The sequence below is a fragment of the Dipodomys merriami genome, unplaced genomic scaffold (genome assembly GCF_024711535.1).
Source record: "Dipodomys merriami isolate MVZ:Mamm:240054 unplaced genomic scaffold, mDipMer1.0.p SCAF_34, whole genome shotgun sequence".
In the NCBI taxonomy this organism is placed as follows: Eukaryota; Metazoa; Chordata; class Mammalia; order Rodentia; family Heteromyidae; genus Dipodomys; species Dipodomys merriami.
In genome coordinates this window covers 4,873,555-4,888,260 of record NW_027204937.1, presented here as the reverse complement: position 1 = coordinate 4,888,260, position 14,706 = coordinate 4,873,555, and the positions used below count along the sequence as shown (strand labels likewise).

Genomic DNA, 14,706 nt, shown 5'->3' with positions numbered 1-14,706 from the left:
ATCTCACAAACATTATGACTGGGCTGACCTAGAACTGTGATCCTCCTCATTTCTGCCACCTAAGAAGTTAGGATTACAGGCACCAGCCACCACACCTGTCTGCAGCATTCTTTAAAACACTGAAGGCAACCTAAGTGTTGTACAGCATGCATGTAAAGCATGATATATTCTGAAAATTAGATGTCCTGCAAAAGTGGTAAGTAAAGAGATTTTCTACATGTTTTGGAGTGGAAAATAAAACTATAAAACCATATGCATTGTATGAATATATTTTTTAATTTAAAAATAAAATGATTTTGATTATATACAAAAGATAAAAAAGAATAGAAACCAGTATATTAAATAACTGATACTAAAATAAGCAATTTGTGAGTAATTAATGTTTCTAGATGGCTTTTTTATCTTTAGTGAACTTTCTTTTTTCCCAATGAATATGAGTTATTACTTGTGTTTTAGAAGAGGAAAAAAAATCCAAGTGAATTAAAGCTGAATGTGCCAAGAAATGGGATAGTTTCTTATGTCTGAATGGCCATGATTTGTCAGTCTTTCCAAGCCTCCAGGAGTTGAAGTCATGATAATTAGTTTTACTTGCAAACTGTAAATGTGGTATTTATGGCACTAGAAGGCCAAACAACACTAAAAATCTCAGCAAGTCGACTCTCACAATACTAAACAAAACAGGAGATATACTGTGCCTAAAAGCACAGGCTTTGAAGTGCCTATGAAGTGAGGGATATAACTAGATCTAAGTGAAGTACGTTTCATGGATGGAGAGGCTCCAGGGAAGCAATGAGGATGTTTGCAAGGACTGACCTTAAGGGTTGACCACTGCGGTCGGCATGGGTAGTTTATCTTGTGGGCATGCATGACAGAAAGGGTGAGTAATCATAGCCCTCCACTGGCCGCTTACATGTGTTGGTCTGGAGACACAGCATCTGTCTGGAACTTGATAGAGAAAGTTGCTGTTGGCGGTGCATGGAGTCAGTGGTTTTCAGGGGTGCAACTCTCCCATGGAGGGAGGAGGAAAGGCTTTTGATTGATTGGGCTGGTTTTCTTCAGACTGGTACTCCCCTTCAAATGATTGCTGGGTTCAATTTGGTCTCTTGTCAAAGCCTTGTGCTGATTTTTGCTTTGGGTGATCTCTCTGCTGCTTTTGGTGGGTGTGGGGAGGAAGATGGCATTTCAAGATAAATAGCACTGTTAGAATTAAAGTTCATTTTGTATAAATGGTCTTGAAAAAAGAAGCCTGTCTCCTTAATTATAGAAAGCGAATGGCATCTGCAGGGGATCTGAAGGAAGTATAATGTAGAAAGCCATATTATATTTCTGACTCTTTCCTATTTGACTGGATATTCTCTCACACTTCCTTAAAGCCAGTTTCTTATTTCCTTTGTCCTTGAATTTATGAGAACCTCTCTAAGCATGATGACATTTCATAAAATCATTTTACCCCCAATTTATTGACTTCATAGGACCTAGAAGCCTACAGAAGTGTTTTGGACTTGCCCTCAACTTCATCTTAATTATATGTTTTCCAGGATTTTCAGAACTAGGATTATTTTATTGTGTGGTGATGAAGGGTGATCAGGTGGAAAAGTCACAGGGAGCATGATTTTGTCCATTCCACACCCCTAGTAATAAGAGGTACACCTCCTACTACTAGTCGACAGCTAGACTTTTACCTCAGTGAATCTCCCCAGAGCTGATGTCATTCCATTCATGGGCCCAGGAAATTGGGAAACCCTGTCTCCCCAGAAACATAAGCCTGCAGCCAGTGACCTCTGGGCTCTTCCTAGCCTTTCCTTTATATGAAGATGACTCTGGCTGGAAGTCAGGTCATCTAGATACACAGTGAAATGTTCCATTCAACAACCAGATGTTTGTTTAGTCCATCAGAACACAAAACATCTGTCCATGTTGAGTTGATAACAGGAATCACGAAGCTCTCTTAAAGAATGGCAGGCATTCTATAAATCAAGTTGAAGTTGAAAGAAAAGATTTTGTGCAGGGTAACAATGTTCAACAAAAAATGTACTCATTACCTTACTCATGCAACTGTAAAACCCCTGTACAGCATCTTTACAATAAAATAAAATTTTAAAAAAAGAATTTGTGCAAGTTTTGGTTGACAATATCAATCACAGGAGGAAGCAGTTGGGATTGATCACCTGGGCTGAACTCTAGATCTAGGGCACACAAGTTAGCTCCTCTTCTTTGAATAAGAGTGAAGGAAGCTTTCTCCATTTATGTTTCCAAGGCAGTTCCAAATAACATAGTTTATACCTGGGAGATGTCTGTCACTTTCAAAGTCCCTTCATCTTAACCATGCTACTACAGGTCATTCTTAAATATTTATAGTAAAGACACAGACAAAATAAGCATCTGAGGAGGACAGGTAACATTGTCTAAGGATGTACAAGCAAGCATGGAGTTCAATAATACAGGGATTAGCGTATGTAAACGAAGACAAGTGAAACCACAAGTATTTCTCCTTTTATTAGATTGCAGTGTCTTCTTGAAAATTACCAGGACAGACATATACACCCTTGGATTGGGCAGGAGACATGAATTTGTAACTGTTGGTGCCTCAGAGCTACTACTCAAATCACCAATTCCAATATCTGATTCTCCCTATCTTCAATTCTATTCCAAAGAGTAGCAGTAGGCCCAAAGAGATCAGCATGGAATTTAGCTTAGTTTCCACTTAAGGAAAAGTGTGAGTGAGCTGGAACTCATGACTTTGATGAAGGTGTCAACTAGGCACAATAAGTCATGTTACAAAGCATTTGATGACATAGCCCAACCTATGATGTTACTCTCTGGGCTTCATTGTGGCCAGTGCCACTTCAAATCAGAAAGCATGTCTCTGAACACTTAAGAAGCCCAGAATACAAAACAGTAAAAGCAGTATAAATCAGAAAAAGAATGAGAATCAGTGTAGAATATAAGCCCAGCAATATTTCAATGAGGTTTTTGCTTTTACTGACCATGTAGCCTTGAGTAAATTACTTAAAACGTCTGTAAACCTTGGTTGGTTTCCTCACATACAACACAAGGATAGTACCACAGGCAGAGACTGTTAAGATTAAGATGTGTTGGTTTGTTTGGGACTATTGGTCAAACAACCATAATGTATAATCTGACAGTTCTGGAGAATCAGTGCTAGAATTAATGGGTTCTGATAAGGGACTTTTTTTGATCATGAAGAAAAATTCTAAGGAAGAAAGAATAGCTTTTTGGTATCTCTTTGCACAAGGGCACTAATCCCATTGAACTGGGACTCTGCTCTAGTGACTTCGTCTATTACCTTGCCAGATATTCATTTCATTTACAACATGGGAATTTTGAGGGTACACAAATACTTTTATCACATGAGGTAGCATTAGGCAATTTCTCCTATTTTTAACTATTTTAATTAGGCCTAGCAAGGAAAAGACATCAAGTTGTAGAAATAGTTTTAAAATTTTCTACCTTAAAATATTGACATTTCAACAATTAATAACTATCTTACAGGACATTTTTTAGAAGACTAGAAAACCTGGAAAATGTTGACAATACAATTATGCCATCTGTATTTAAATGCCCAAGTATTCATGAATAGATCCAGCTCCTTGGGAGAAGTATTTCCTGGTCATCAATAGGACAATGTATACTTTAGCACCTTTTCTAAAATGTGTAACAAAGAACTTGTAAGTTGGTATTTGCATCTATGTTTTTCTTTTTTTCCAGTCCTGGGATTTGAACTTAGGGCCTGGGTGTGCTATCCCTTAGCTTCTTTTGCTCAAGGCTATGCTGTGACACTTGAGCCACAGCTCCTCGTTTGCTTTTTTTTTTTTTTTTTTTTTTTTTTTTTTTTTTTTTTGGTAGCATGTTGTTGTTGTTGCTTTTTTGTGGCTTATTGGAGATAAGAGTCTAACAGACTTTCCTGCCTGAGTCTGGCTTCGAACCACAATCCTCAGATCTCAGCCTCCTGATTAGCTAGGATTATAGGCATGAGCCACTCACTGGTACCTGGCATGTTTCTAATAGTCTACTCCAGGGACCTCTAGCTGGTATAGGAAAGTTATACGAAAAGCATCAAGCATAGTGCCTGGCACCTAAGGGGCTCACAATACATGGAGCTGCCTTTACTGGCTATTGAGGGAAAACTTGGTGCTTAACCAGGTTCTTGGGCAAGACATGAAACTCTCTGATTTTTAGCTGAATAAACACTTTTTGACTCTAACAGTTGGGAACCACACTTCTTGTTTTTGGTATTTCAGACTAGACTGAGTTTCTTAATATCCTAAATTGTAAAATTGGGAGAATAGAGTTATGGCAAGGACTAACCGGGTGTATACAAGCTGCAGACACAAGTCACAGCAAGCTACTAGTTATTATTATGGATAAGGAAATGTCCATGAAGGGCATACTAGTTAGACTGGCAAACTAGGTTTTTAAACCCCAGTGGTCTAATTCTAGAGCCTGTGCTATGAGACTCTACACTACATTCATTCTTTATTATTTTATATCATTTTAGTACTTACAATCTGTTCCTAAAACCCAATGTGTGAATGTCTTTTGTATTAGATGGTAGGGAAAAGATTTTTACCAGAAACTAGTATGTTTCCTCTTTTTGAAATAAGGATTATGTAATTTATCATGCGTCCTTTTTATTTTACTTTTTTTCTCTTGGCTGCCAGGAAACTCAGAGCCAAATTATGTATCAATCACAGATACCAAATTGTTTCCATCTCATTTTCTTATATCTTTCTTCCTTGTTTTTCTTTTGAATTCCTTTTTTTTTTTAAACAAGATTTTCTTTTGTGCTTCTTGTTGATGCAGGCCTCAAAAGTATTTAGAAAGTAATGGGTTGAAAATAAGATACTAAAAAAAATCAGAAGTATATATAAAACTTTATAGCTTTGAGCTTTACCTGTTTCATTTGCTTAAAGAACAGTGGTCCAGGCTAAAGTTAAAGGAAACAATTTAAGAGTTATTTTAGAGAAGAACAAAAAAAACCACCTGAAAAACAATAACCAAACCCTGACAAGAGGCCAAGTCAAATGAAAATTCCAATAAATATGTCTGAGGCCAGAAGCATTTGTGATTTCCCTTGCAGGAACCTATCATTTCTTAATTATATCCTGTGTGTGTTTTGCATGATGTGAGCTGCTGTCAAGAGGAAAGACAGCCTCAGACAGAAGAGGGACCAGAACCCGCCCCTGGATCATCACCTACCTGTACAGAAGTGAAATCCCCAGAGGCACAAGCACCCAGAATAGCAGCACCCACAAGGACCGATTCCACCTCTTGCGACAGGACCACAGGCATGCCTGCACAGGACAAGGCCACACCTTGGTTAGGGAGCAAAGCTGGCAGCAATGTGAAGAGCCAGCAAAAACACTTGATGTCAAGGCAGCAGAGTCCACTTCCCTCCCTTACAGCTCTCTGTTTCTTAGGATGTCTTGGTTCCTGGCTGGTGCCTGCTTGTGAGTAGCCAAGAACCCCCCGGGAAGCCATCACCATACTTATCAACTCATGAGACCTTGGTGCACAGGTTTCCAGGATTCTGCTGCTGCCTGACATGTGGTTCAAGCTCGGGTCAAACAGTGTTTATCAGAGGCTTTCAGGTCCCAGGAAGGCTGTGTTCTCAGATTCCTGACTCAGAGGGGAGATGGATAAAGGAAGCAAGGCCTAAAAGGAGGTTGGTTGTCTAACTGAGATATACTACGAGAAGGCAGATAACAACCCAAGGTGGATACCATACTTCCCGGGGCTTCCTACCTCTCTCACACCACAAGCCAAAGTCCCTACTTAGCTGTCCTCCTTTGGGGTCTGGCTCACTTTTTCACAGTATGCACTGTCTCCTCCCAGCCCTGTGGTCCTGGCCTCTGCTACTCCAGACATCAGGCATTAACTGTATCCCTTCCTTCCCTGGAAACACATAAGCCTTTCTGGTCATGACATTTACAATGACAACCACCACCCCCTTCCCTATTTTCTCCTCATCTTTCACCTGGGGTTTTATTTAGTTATGTTGTTTGGCATCTATTTACCAGGCCCAGAATTTATGCTCTATGAGGGTCAGAGCTATGTTTTGTCTACTGCTATGTCTCTGGCGTGTAGACTGAGAAGCAGCTCAAGGTAAGTGGGTAAGTGACTGAGTGATGGGAAGACATATCCAGGGGGTGGGGACAATGTCTGTCATCATGGATATGAGTCTGAAACAGGCCTTTGAAGGTGAGCAGAGGTTCAGCAGGAGGAAGAAGCCCTCTACCTATGTGTCCCAGGAATCTCGTCAGCTTCTTCACTGACTTCAATGTATGATCCTAGACGAGTCCTCCATTTCTTATCTGCAACATGGGGTTAAAAATGTCATCCATCTCATGAACTTCTGGTGAGACCCAACAGAGCTATCAAAAATAAGGCATATAAGCTCCTCTGTGTCCCCTTACCTCCTAATTTGTCTCCTGCCTCTTTGGTAGACATAGGGGCCCTGACAGAGGGACAGGAGACAGAACTCCCCTAGACATCCGAAGGAACTCAGGGATGCTGGTCCTGGGCTGCAGGGCCAGGACTAAGGATGTGTCTGCTGGCTATTGGCTGGCTGGTGGCTGTGGTAGAAGCTTAGGCCAGATGTTTCCTGCTCCCATCAGCTCTGAGTCCTTCAGTACGTTCTTCAAATTAGTCTCTTAGTTCCCACTGTGTCAAATGGGGACAAGACAGCACACAGGTGCATTGTGGGGATTAGCGAATTTCCTGGCCAGGGGCATGTCCTAGCTGCTGCTGTTAGAAATATAGTATTGGTGGTGAGTGGGGCCACTATATGCACTTTACCTGGTTTGAAAAGTAGAACAATGGAGAGAGCATAGAGAAAGGTCCCTGCAGCCATTAAGAGGGGAAGGACAGACACCAGACCACATTGTGGGGGCGGGGCAGGCAGGGGCCCAGACAGGAGGACATTTCATGTCTGGACAGAATCCTAAGAATGGTATACATGGGCTTATTACTGTGGCTACTGAGGCCTCCTGTGGACCTGGGACTTTTCAGAAGATAAACCTCCAAATGCCCTCGTGATGTTTATTTCCCACCTAGTGTTTTCCTGGTCTGAGCAGAGAAGGAAGATCTCCTTGGGAATCAGAGGCCAGAGGGAGCCTGATAAAAGCCTTCTTAGCTCTCAGATTGCAGCCCAAAAGTGTCTGCAGCCACACAGCTGAAGCTTGACTTTTGGCTTCCCTGGTGACATAGCTATGTGATGCCAGGCAGGTTATTCAACCTCTCTGTGCCACACTTTTCTCATCTTCAAGAGGATTCCAATTCCACACATCTCATAGGGTTGCCATGAGAAAAGCGCTATGAAAAGAAAGACACTTGAAGACTGCATGGCTTGCAGAAATCTCTATATTACTATTAGCTGTTATGATTCTGTAAGTTTCCCTTATCTATGATAGGTCTCCTAACCTCTGTTACCCAGAATGGAATGGAACAGTCCACTATTCTATCTGACCAGTCCCACTCTCACACCAATCCCACTTCTCCTCTCCATCTCTCCCTTACATTGCTCCTAGCCCAGGGAAAGTGGCCAGAATGGAACACTACCCCTTGGCTTCTGGCTATATCCTCAACTAAGCTCCTGTCTCAAGGTGAATATCATAAGCCTAAGGATAGAAATCCTACAGAGAGCCTGGATTCCCTCCCCTCCCAACCAATCCCATCTTTGTAAATATACCCTTTAATTTCTCTCCAGCTGACCTTATATGACTACATGTGTTCCTGGCCTGGCCCTGTCTCCTCTGGCTTCCAGATCCCCACTCTGCTCTCTTGCACACTGATTTGAAGGCCATGAAACCTTTTCTGATTTATATCAAACCTCTTAGAGGACATACTGTTCTTTGCATCCTTGGGCCAAGCACAGAGTGGATAGGCTGAAGTGCTCAGTGTGCTTTGGAGTGAACAAATGAATGAACTAATGATTAAAATGATGAGTAAGACAGGAAAAGGGAAACCCCTACTGCATCTGCCAGTACTAAAAATAAATAAATAAATAAAAGTTAGAAGAACATTTAGTCCTAAGTCACTGGGGAAACCTACAATTACTTAGTATACACCCAAGAATTTTTTGAAACCACACTTAACCAAAGGGCTAGGGCACAAGAAGGTTCTTCCTTGCATCCACATTTCTCAGCTGGCAAAGCTCCAAGCTCACACACAGCGGGCTCCTCACATGCAAAGATTTGCTTATAACACATTAAGCCATCTTTCCCCTTACCATTCTTTCTCATTCTGGCAAAACTGGAGGGCAGAAGTGAATATGTATCCATCGCCTAGGAAGCATCTAGAACAGATCTGGAGTGCGCCAGCTCCTGAATTATTTCCCTCAGCATAATCTGCACATAGGAGGTGATAACAATTGTGTCTTTCACAAGAGGAAACTGAGGCTCAGAATGGTAAAGTAAGTTGCCCTAAGTCACAGAGGTGGCTTCCTGTTCTTTCTTGCTATTGCACACTGTCTCCAAAGAATCTTCCATGGTATGTATGTATGTGTTTATTGTGTTTCTGAGAACATTGTACCATGGCTATGGTCCTCTCTAATCCTTTCTTGGAGGAAAACTAGGGCAGTTACAGTGTTTAAGGGCACCTATCCATTGGCTGCTGTGGCATGCCTTTTATAGGACAAATGCAAATGTGTTCTTTTCTCTGAGTGCTGGGTGAAGGGAGGATGAGGAAGCCTTTGCCTGGAATGTGAACTATTTTATCTGATGCATTAATGAATTTAACAGAACCCAAAACATTTAAAGGCAGATGCACTTTGCCATCACTTGTCAGTCACAGGCTGAGGAATTCCAAGCCAAAGAAAAGGTCCCTTTGTCCGCAACTGTAACTGGCCCACAGTTAGAGACAAAGGGTCCAGTTTCAATCTGAATCCAAACAAGCATTAACAGCCTATTCATTCAACAGCCTAGATGAGCAGAGTTTCTAAAAATTCAGCTACACCCCAGCTTCTGAGTTGGCTGAGGGACAAGGGCTGGAGGATGACTCATTCCAAGTGCTGACCACCTCCTGTGTTGCTCCTGGCTGCCCTGATGTCCTATTCCTTTGGACATCCTGTCACCCAAAGCTGACTTCCATCTTTCTTCCTGCATACAGGTAGGATGTCTTTTTGTTCATTAGAAGGTCTGAAATTAGGAAGTCACAAATTCAACTTAAGGCCTGTGGCAGATATCACACAGATGACTTTTACATAAAATGTGGTCACGGTTTTCCTACTGTAAGGTAAGATGTAGGCTAATCTGGCTCCTTTTGATATCTTCCTACTTTGCACCTCACATTCCATGCCCACTGTGGGCATGGAATAGCACAGGTTTCCAACATCTCAGGAAAAGGAGGAATCAAGTGACAAATCGTGACAAGTGAAAAATCTAGAAACCTGGGTCAGCTATAGAGTATAAAGGAGACTAAGCCCAGACTTGGCAAAGTCAAGTTAATTAGCCTCCAAGTTCTCCTTTCTAACTTCAGTGGTGAGGATTAAATATATACAAAGTGATCCACACTGACACACTGCAGGCCTTTCTTTGGTTAATGCTAGGAACTTTTATACGTGATCTATCTACCTTCAGATGGTGAGGATTCTAAAGGAATTCTAAAGATTCTGCCTTGTGCTTTAGTCTACTTATCTCTGCAATGGGGTAAGTGTCTTACTGAGTTTCATCTCTTACAATGTGGAGATATCAGCTGTGCCCATAATGTCACCAGGGCTCTCATGTGCTAGAGTCTGCGTGGTCTCAAAAGGCAGGTGGGATGGTAAAACAGAGGGAGCTGAGGAACCTGGGGACAGCAAGGGGTCATGGTGAATGGGGGACAGGGTAAGGTGGACACGTGTCAGCCTGGTGTCAGCCTGTGAGCCAGGGGCCAATCCCTCTTCTTTTCCCTGTCCTTTTTATTTTTGTCATGGGGCTTGAACTCTGGGCCTGGGCACTGTCCTTCAGCTCTATAGTTCAAGGCTAGTGCTCCACCACTTGAACCACAGTACCACTTCTGGTTTTCTGGTGGTTTACTGGTGATAAGAGTCTCACGGACTTTCCTGTCTAGGCTGGCTTTGAACTGTGATCCTCAGATCTCAGCCTTCTGCGTAGCTAGGATTATAAGTGTGAACCACCAGTGCCTGGGCGCTGTCCCTCAGCTCTTCAGCTCAAGGCTAGCGCTCTACCACTTGAGCCATAACACCACTTCCGGCTTTTTCTGCTTATGTGGTAGTGAGGAATCAAATCCAGGTACTCATGCGTGCAAGGCGAGCACTCTACCCACTAAGCCATCTTCCTAAGCCCTGTGCCACCTCTCCCCTCCCCCGCCTCCCCCCATCATTTCCTAGTACTTGGTAACCCAAGAATGGATTTATCCTGGGAGGGAACCCCCAAGAGACACTGTAAAAGGAAGAGAAAGAGGAGTGAGGCATCCAGTCCAGAGATCTTGGGAGTCAAGGCCAGTCTTTGTACCACCAGGAAGTCTTAGTCAGTGGAGTTTCTCTCCAAGGGGTTCTCCTGAGGATGCTGTCTGTCCCAAGGGCTCAACCACTGCTCTGGATTCCCTCCGCCTATATCACCATCCCTGATTCTGAATGCTGAGGAGGAATCCTAGGATCTTGGACCCTTTGGGATCAAAGCCCCATCTGTAGCTAGAACCTAGTTCCACAGCATCCTGGTTCTTCTGGCTCTGTATTCCATGTTCAGACAGCTTCCTAATCATTTTCTCCCAAGCCACAAGTGGCGGTCACAGGTCCAAAAGTAGGCACATCACCCACTAGGTTTTCATAATGCCCTGTGTTTTCTTATTTCTCACTCAGAGCTCTTGTCACACTATACTCAATATGTTTGTGTGTAGTTTGCTTTCCTCAATAGGCAGAGGCAAGAATCACATCTTATTCATCACTGTATCTTCAACAGTTTCCACCATGCCTAGATCAGAAGTATTTGAAACCATTGAATAAATGCTTCAATTAAAATCGAGCCCTGGCTGACCTTTCTTGTCTCATTCAGTAGTTCAATATAGTTAGATTTTATTTCCTCCATCAAGAGTATATAGACTCCATCGTCGTCATCTTAATAGGTTGGCACACCACTGGTAGTCTCTTTTCTGAGCCTGCTCAGAACTTTCTGTGTCCATTTGCTGCCAAATCTAAAACAACCTTCTTTTTTGCTCTCCAGACTTACCAGTAATGTCTGCATGCATCTGAACAAAAAGGGGATTCTTGCTCAGACCTCCACACAAGAAAAGAGTACTGAGCGAGTGACCTGCTGCTTCCATAGCCTCTATGATGAAGCGGGTTCCAAACTTAAAAAAGAAAAGCAGAAAAAAGTGTTAGTCCCATAGCAATAAAGAAAATGTGCTGTTGTTTACCCCACACTTGACACTGCACCATCTCAGAAATGATACTCAGAGAGAGTATGTTGCCTAAGATCAGAGTTCATTAAATCACAGAGTGAGAATTCCAATGTTGTCTATATGAGTTCAGAATCCTTTGAATTATTACATCGTGTGCTTCAATCTATAGTTAGCAACACTGACAAATATTTTGTTAATACTAACACCACTTGTTCAACTATTTGGTGAGAGTTTATAGTGGCCCAGACATTGGTGGGGACTGAGAATGGAGTGACTGCAATGTTGCTCTGAAAGCAACATTCTAGTCAGTCTACTGTCACTAAATGGGAACTAAGGATGTCTTCCTTAGAAAAGGTACAACAAAAACAAACAAATACACAAACACAAAACAGCACCAAAACTATAGAAAGGGGACACTTCATTAAGGAAGAAAGGTAAACTGTAGCTAGGCACTGGTGGCTGATGTCTGTAATCCTAGCTACTGAAATCTGAGAATCCATGTTTGAAGCAAGCCCAAGTAGACAAAGCTACTTGATTCTTAATGCTAATAAACCAGCTAAAGCTCAAAATAGAGGCAAGGTTCAAGTCGTAGAGCAGAAGCTGTGAGCAAGAGGGCCCCATGATCAATTTCAATCTGCAGAACCGGCACAACACACCACACACACAGACACAGACACAGACACAGACACAGACCACACAGACACAGACACAGACACAGACACAGACACAGAGACAGACACACAGACACACACACACACACACACACACACACACACACACACACACACACACACACACACACACACACACACACACACACACACACACACACACACACACACAGGATGCTACAAGCCTTCATGACAGCCAAGGGCTAAAACTCATTACAACCTGAAACCAGGCAGTGATACAATAACACTGCGGCTTCTGGACAGGCATCCATTATTCCCATGACCTGGGGTCAAATGGAGAAAAGCACACATTCTGGATGGTTCAGGGCTTCACTGTATTTATAATCAGATCTTGTATATCAGATCTTCTATCTCAGTATCCTTTTAAAATGAATTATCCTCATCCCTGGCTTGTTGAGTTTATTCAAGTCAGTAAAATAGATTATGGATTGAGGAAAAGACACTACCTTAGGGGCAGTGAGATGAATTTTAACAGAGAATTCTTTACTGTTGGCTATGTTATTTGAATAGTTGAGCTTTGTAATTTATATGGAAGTTCCAAAAATCTAACACTAAACTAATGATTTATTGGCAATGTCCGAGGAAGGACCATGGGAGTGAATTGCTAAATGAGAGGGAGGAAATGGTCAGGGGAAATAAAGGACTAAGTATCTGGAAGGTCCCTGTGTCTTCATAGATAGTATAGCCACTGAGAAGTAGTAAGATTTGTGCTGGAGAGAATTCATAGGAAAATATGATAGGCTTCATTAAAAGTATGGCAATGTCATTCTTTCTATGCCTCCATCAGAAAGAATGACATTGCCCCATTTGTTAGGAAATGGAAAAACTTGGAAAAAATTATATTAAGTGAAGTAAGCCAGGCCCAAAGAAACATAGGTCCCATGGTTTCCCTTATTTGCAATATCTAGTATATGTATGAGTCAAGCGGAAAAGGTCAGATAATATGATGTCAGGAAAATGAACCCTTAGATATGTATTTTAATTTTTTTTTCTTTCATGCATGTGTTTCTAATGCATTTATAAGATTATCTCTTTGTTGCTTTGTATGTCCCTCCCCCACAGTATAACCCCTGCTTTCACTATATTTGATGTCAGTATAACTTGTGGAGGAGATGGGGAAAAACCAGTTGTTTAAGGATACAGGTGGACCTGTTGCGACAATGAGAAGTACAAGTTGTCATGTCCAAAACGAGCTTTAAAACGTCGGTGCAGGGGGGGGGGGTAAGGAGAAGGATTGGATTGGGATGGGGGGGTAGGGGGGAGGCTGGGAAGGGATGTGAAGGGTAAACAAAGGAGGAGGCTGCAATGCTTGGTAAGAAATGTACGCATTATCCTGCCCATGTAATTGTAACCCCTCTGTACAGTATGTTCACAAATTAAAAAAAAAAAAAAAAGAGTATGACAGTGTTGTTGGAAGTCTGTCATTCACAGAGTTGGAAAAGACATAGCTTAGCTTGAGGGGTAAGAGGCCCAGCCTAAAGCATAGGGTTTCAGAAGTCCACAGGACCTTGGCCTTGTCTCAGAACCTAAGAGGCAAGGGGAAAAGTGGGCACAGACTACTTTGAAAGCTATCTCCCTCTCCCCTGGCATATGGGTGTGTCTGAGGGAGGAAGGTGTCAGAGGGGATCCCGAACCACAGGATATGAAATCCCGAGGAGTTTGGAGTACATGATGCTGCAGCAGGCAGTTAGGAACAACAGGCTCAGCAGCTCCAACCCAGAGGTCTGAAGCATTTGTTGAAGTTATTCACAAATCTGGTAAAAATATGGAGCAGGTAAAACTTAGGCCTCTGAAGATAATCTACAGATGTAGCATGTTTAAAAAATTAAAACACGTTGTACCGTAGAAAGCCAGATCCTGCTTACTGACTATGGCTGATTACCCCCAGATGTTTTTTCTTAAGCTCTTTTGGGGGTCATGAACCCTTCGGAGGATATGATAAAATGTATTTACCTGCCCAGGAAAAAAGAAAAAAAAAAGGTCACATACACAGTACTATGGAGAATTTCAGGAGGTCATAGATGCCCTTAGGTTCTGTGTGAATCACTCCAGGCTTGTGGATGCTAAGAAACTTTGCTCCACTCGAGGGTACAGATTTGCCAAAGTTCAGGTTAGGATTTTAGATTTTTAGGACCATTAAGCTGACATTCAGGTATTCACCTATTTCTTGCACCTATTTCTTTCTAAAGCTTCAATTCTCATTTGTCAAATGGGACTAATAATATCATCTTCAGTTAAATAATATCATCTTCGTCAAAAGTGCTAACACGAAAAGAAATAAAAAGTACATTCTGCAATGTGATGAAACACAGGAGTACAGACCATACACCCACTACAGCATGAGAGGTGCTTACAAATGAGAGCTCTTCTGGTGATTAGCCACAGGTTAGGTACTCTAAGAAGCACGCACCAGTGTCCTTTCCAATCTTAAACTTAAAAAAACTGTCTACTGTTAGCTCCACTTCAGAGTTGTAGAATTCATCTAAGACAATGTAGTCTGTATCCGAGGAAGGGCAGATTCCTCTTAATTTTCATGGGAAACTAGGCAGAAGTGATGTTTCTGTTCTTTCCAATACCAGGGAGTTAGGCCCACATGATTAGTGGGCTTAGAATGAGAGTAATGCAAAGCACATTTCCTGGGAAAGGAGAGAAG

General features: G+C 42.1%; 1 protein-coding gene across 7 annotated transcripts in view; it reads right to left on the bottom strand.

The window, feature by feature from the left end:
• Positions 1-14,706, bottom strand: part of Fggy (FGGY carbohydrate kinase domain containing) — a 377,144-nt gene that overhangs the window by 73,937 nt on the left and 288,501 nt on the right. For 6 of the 7 annotated variants that reach the window (XM_069987161.1, XM_069987164.1, XM_069987162.1 and 3 more), the window contains 2 exons: positions 11,190-11,310; positions 5,221-5,315 (listed from right to left, as the gene is read on the bottom strand). In XM_069987161.1, coding sequence (XP_069843262.1) covers positions 5,221-5,315; positions 11,190-11,310 — 216 coding nt within the window. The remainder of the gene's footprint in view (positions 1-5,220; positions 5,316-11,189; positions 11,311-14,706) is intronic. The other variant, XM_069987163.1, reaches the window with a different exon arrangement.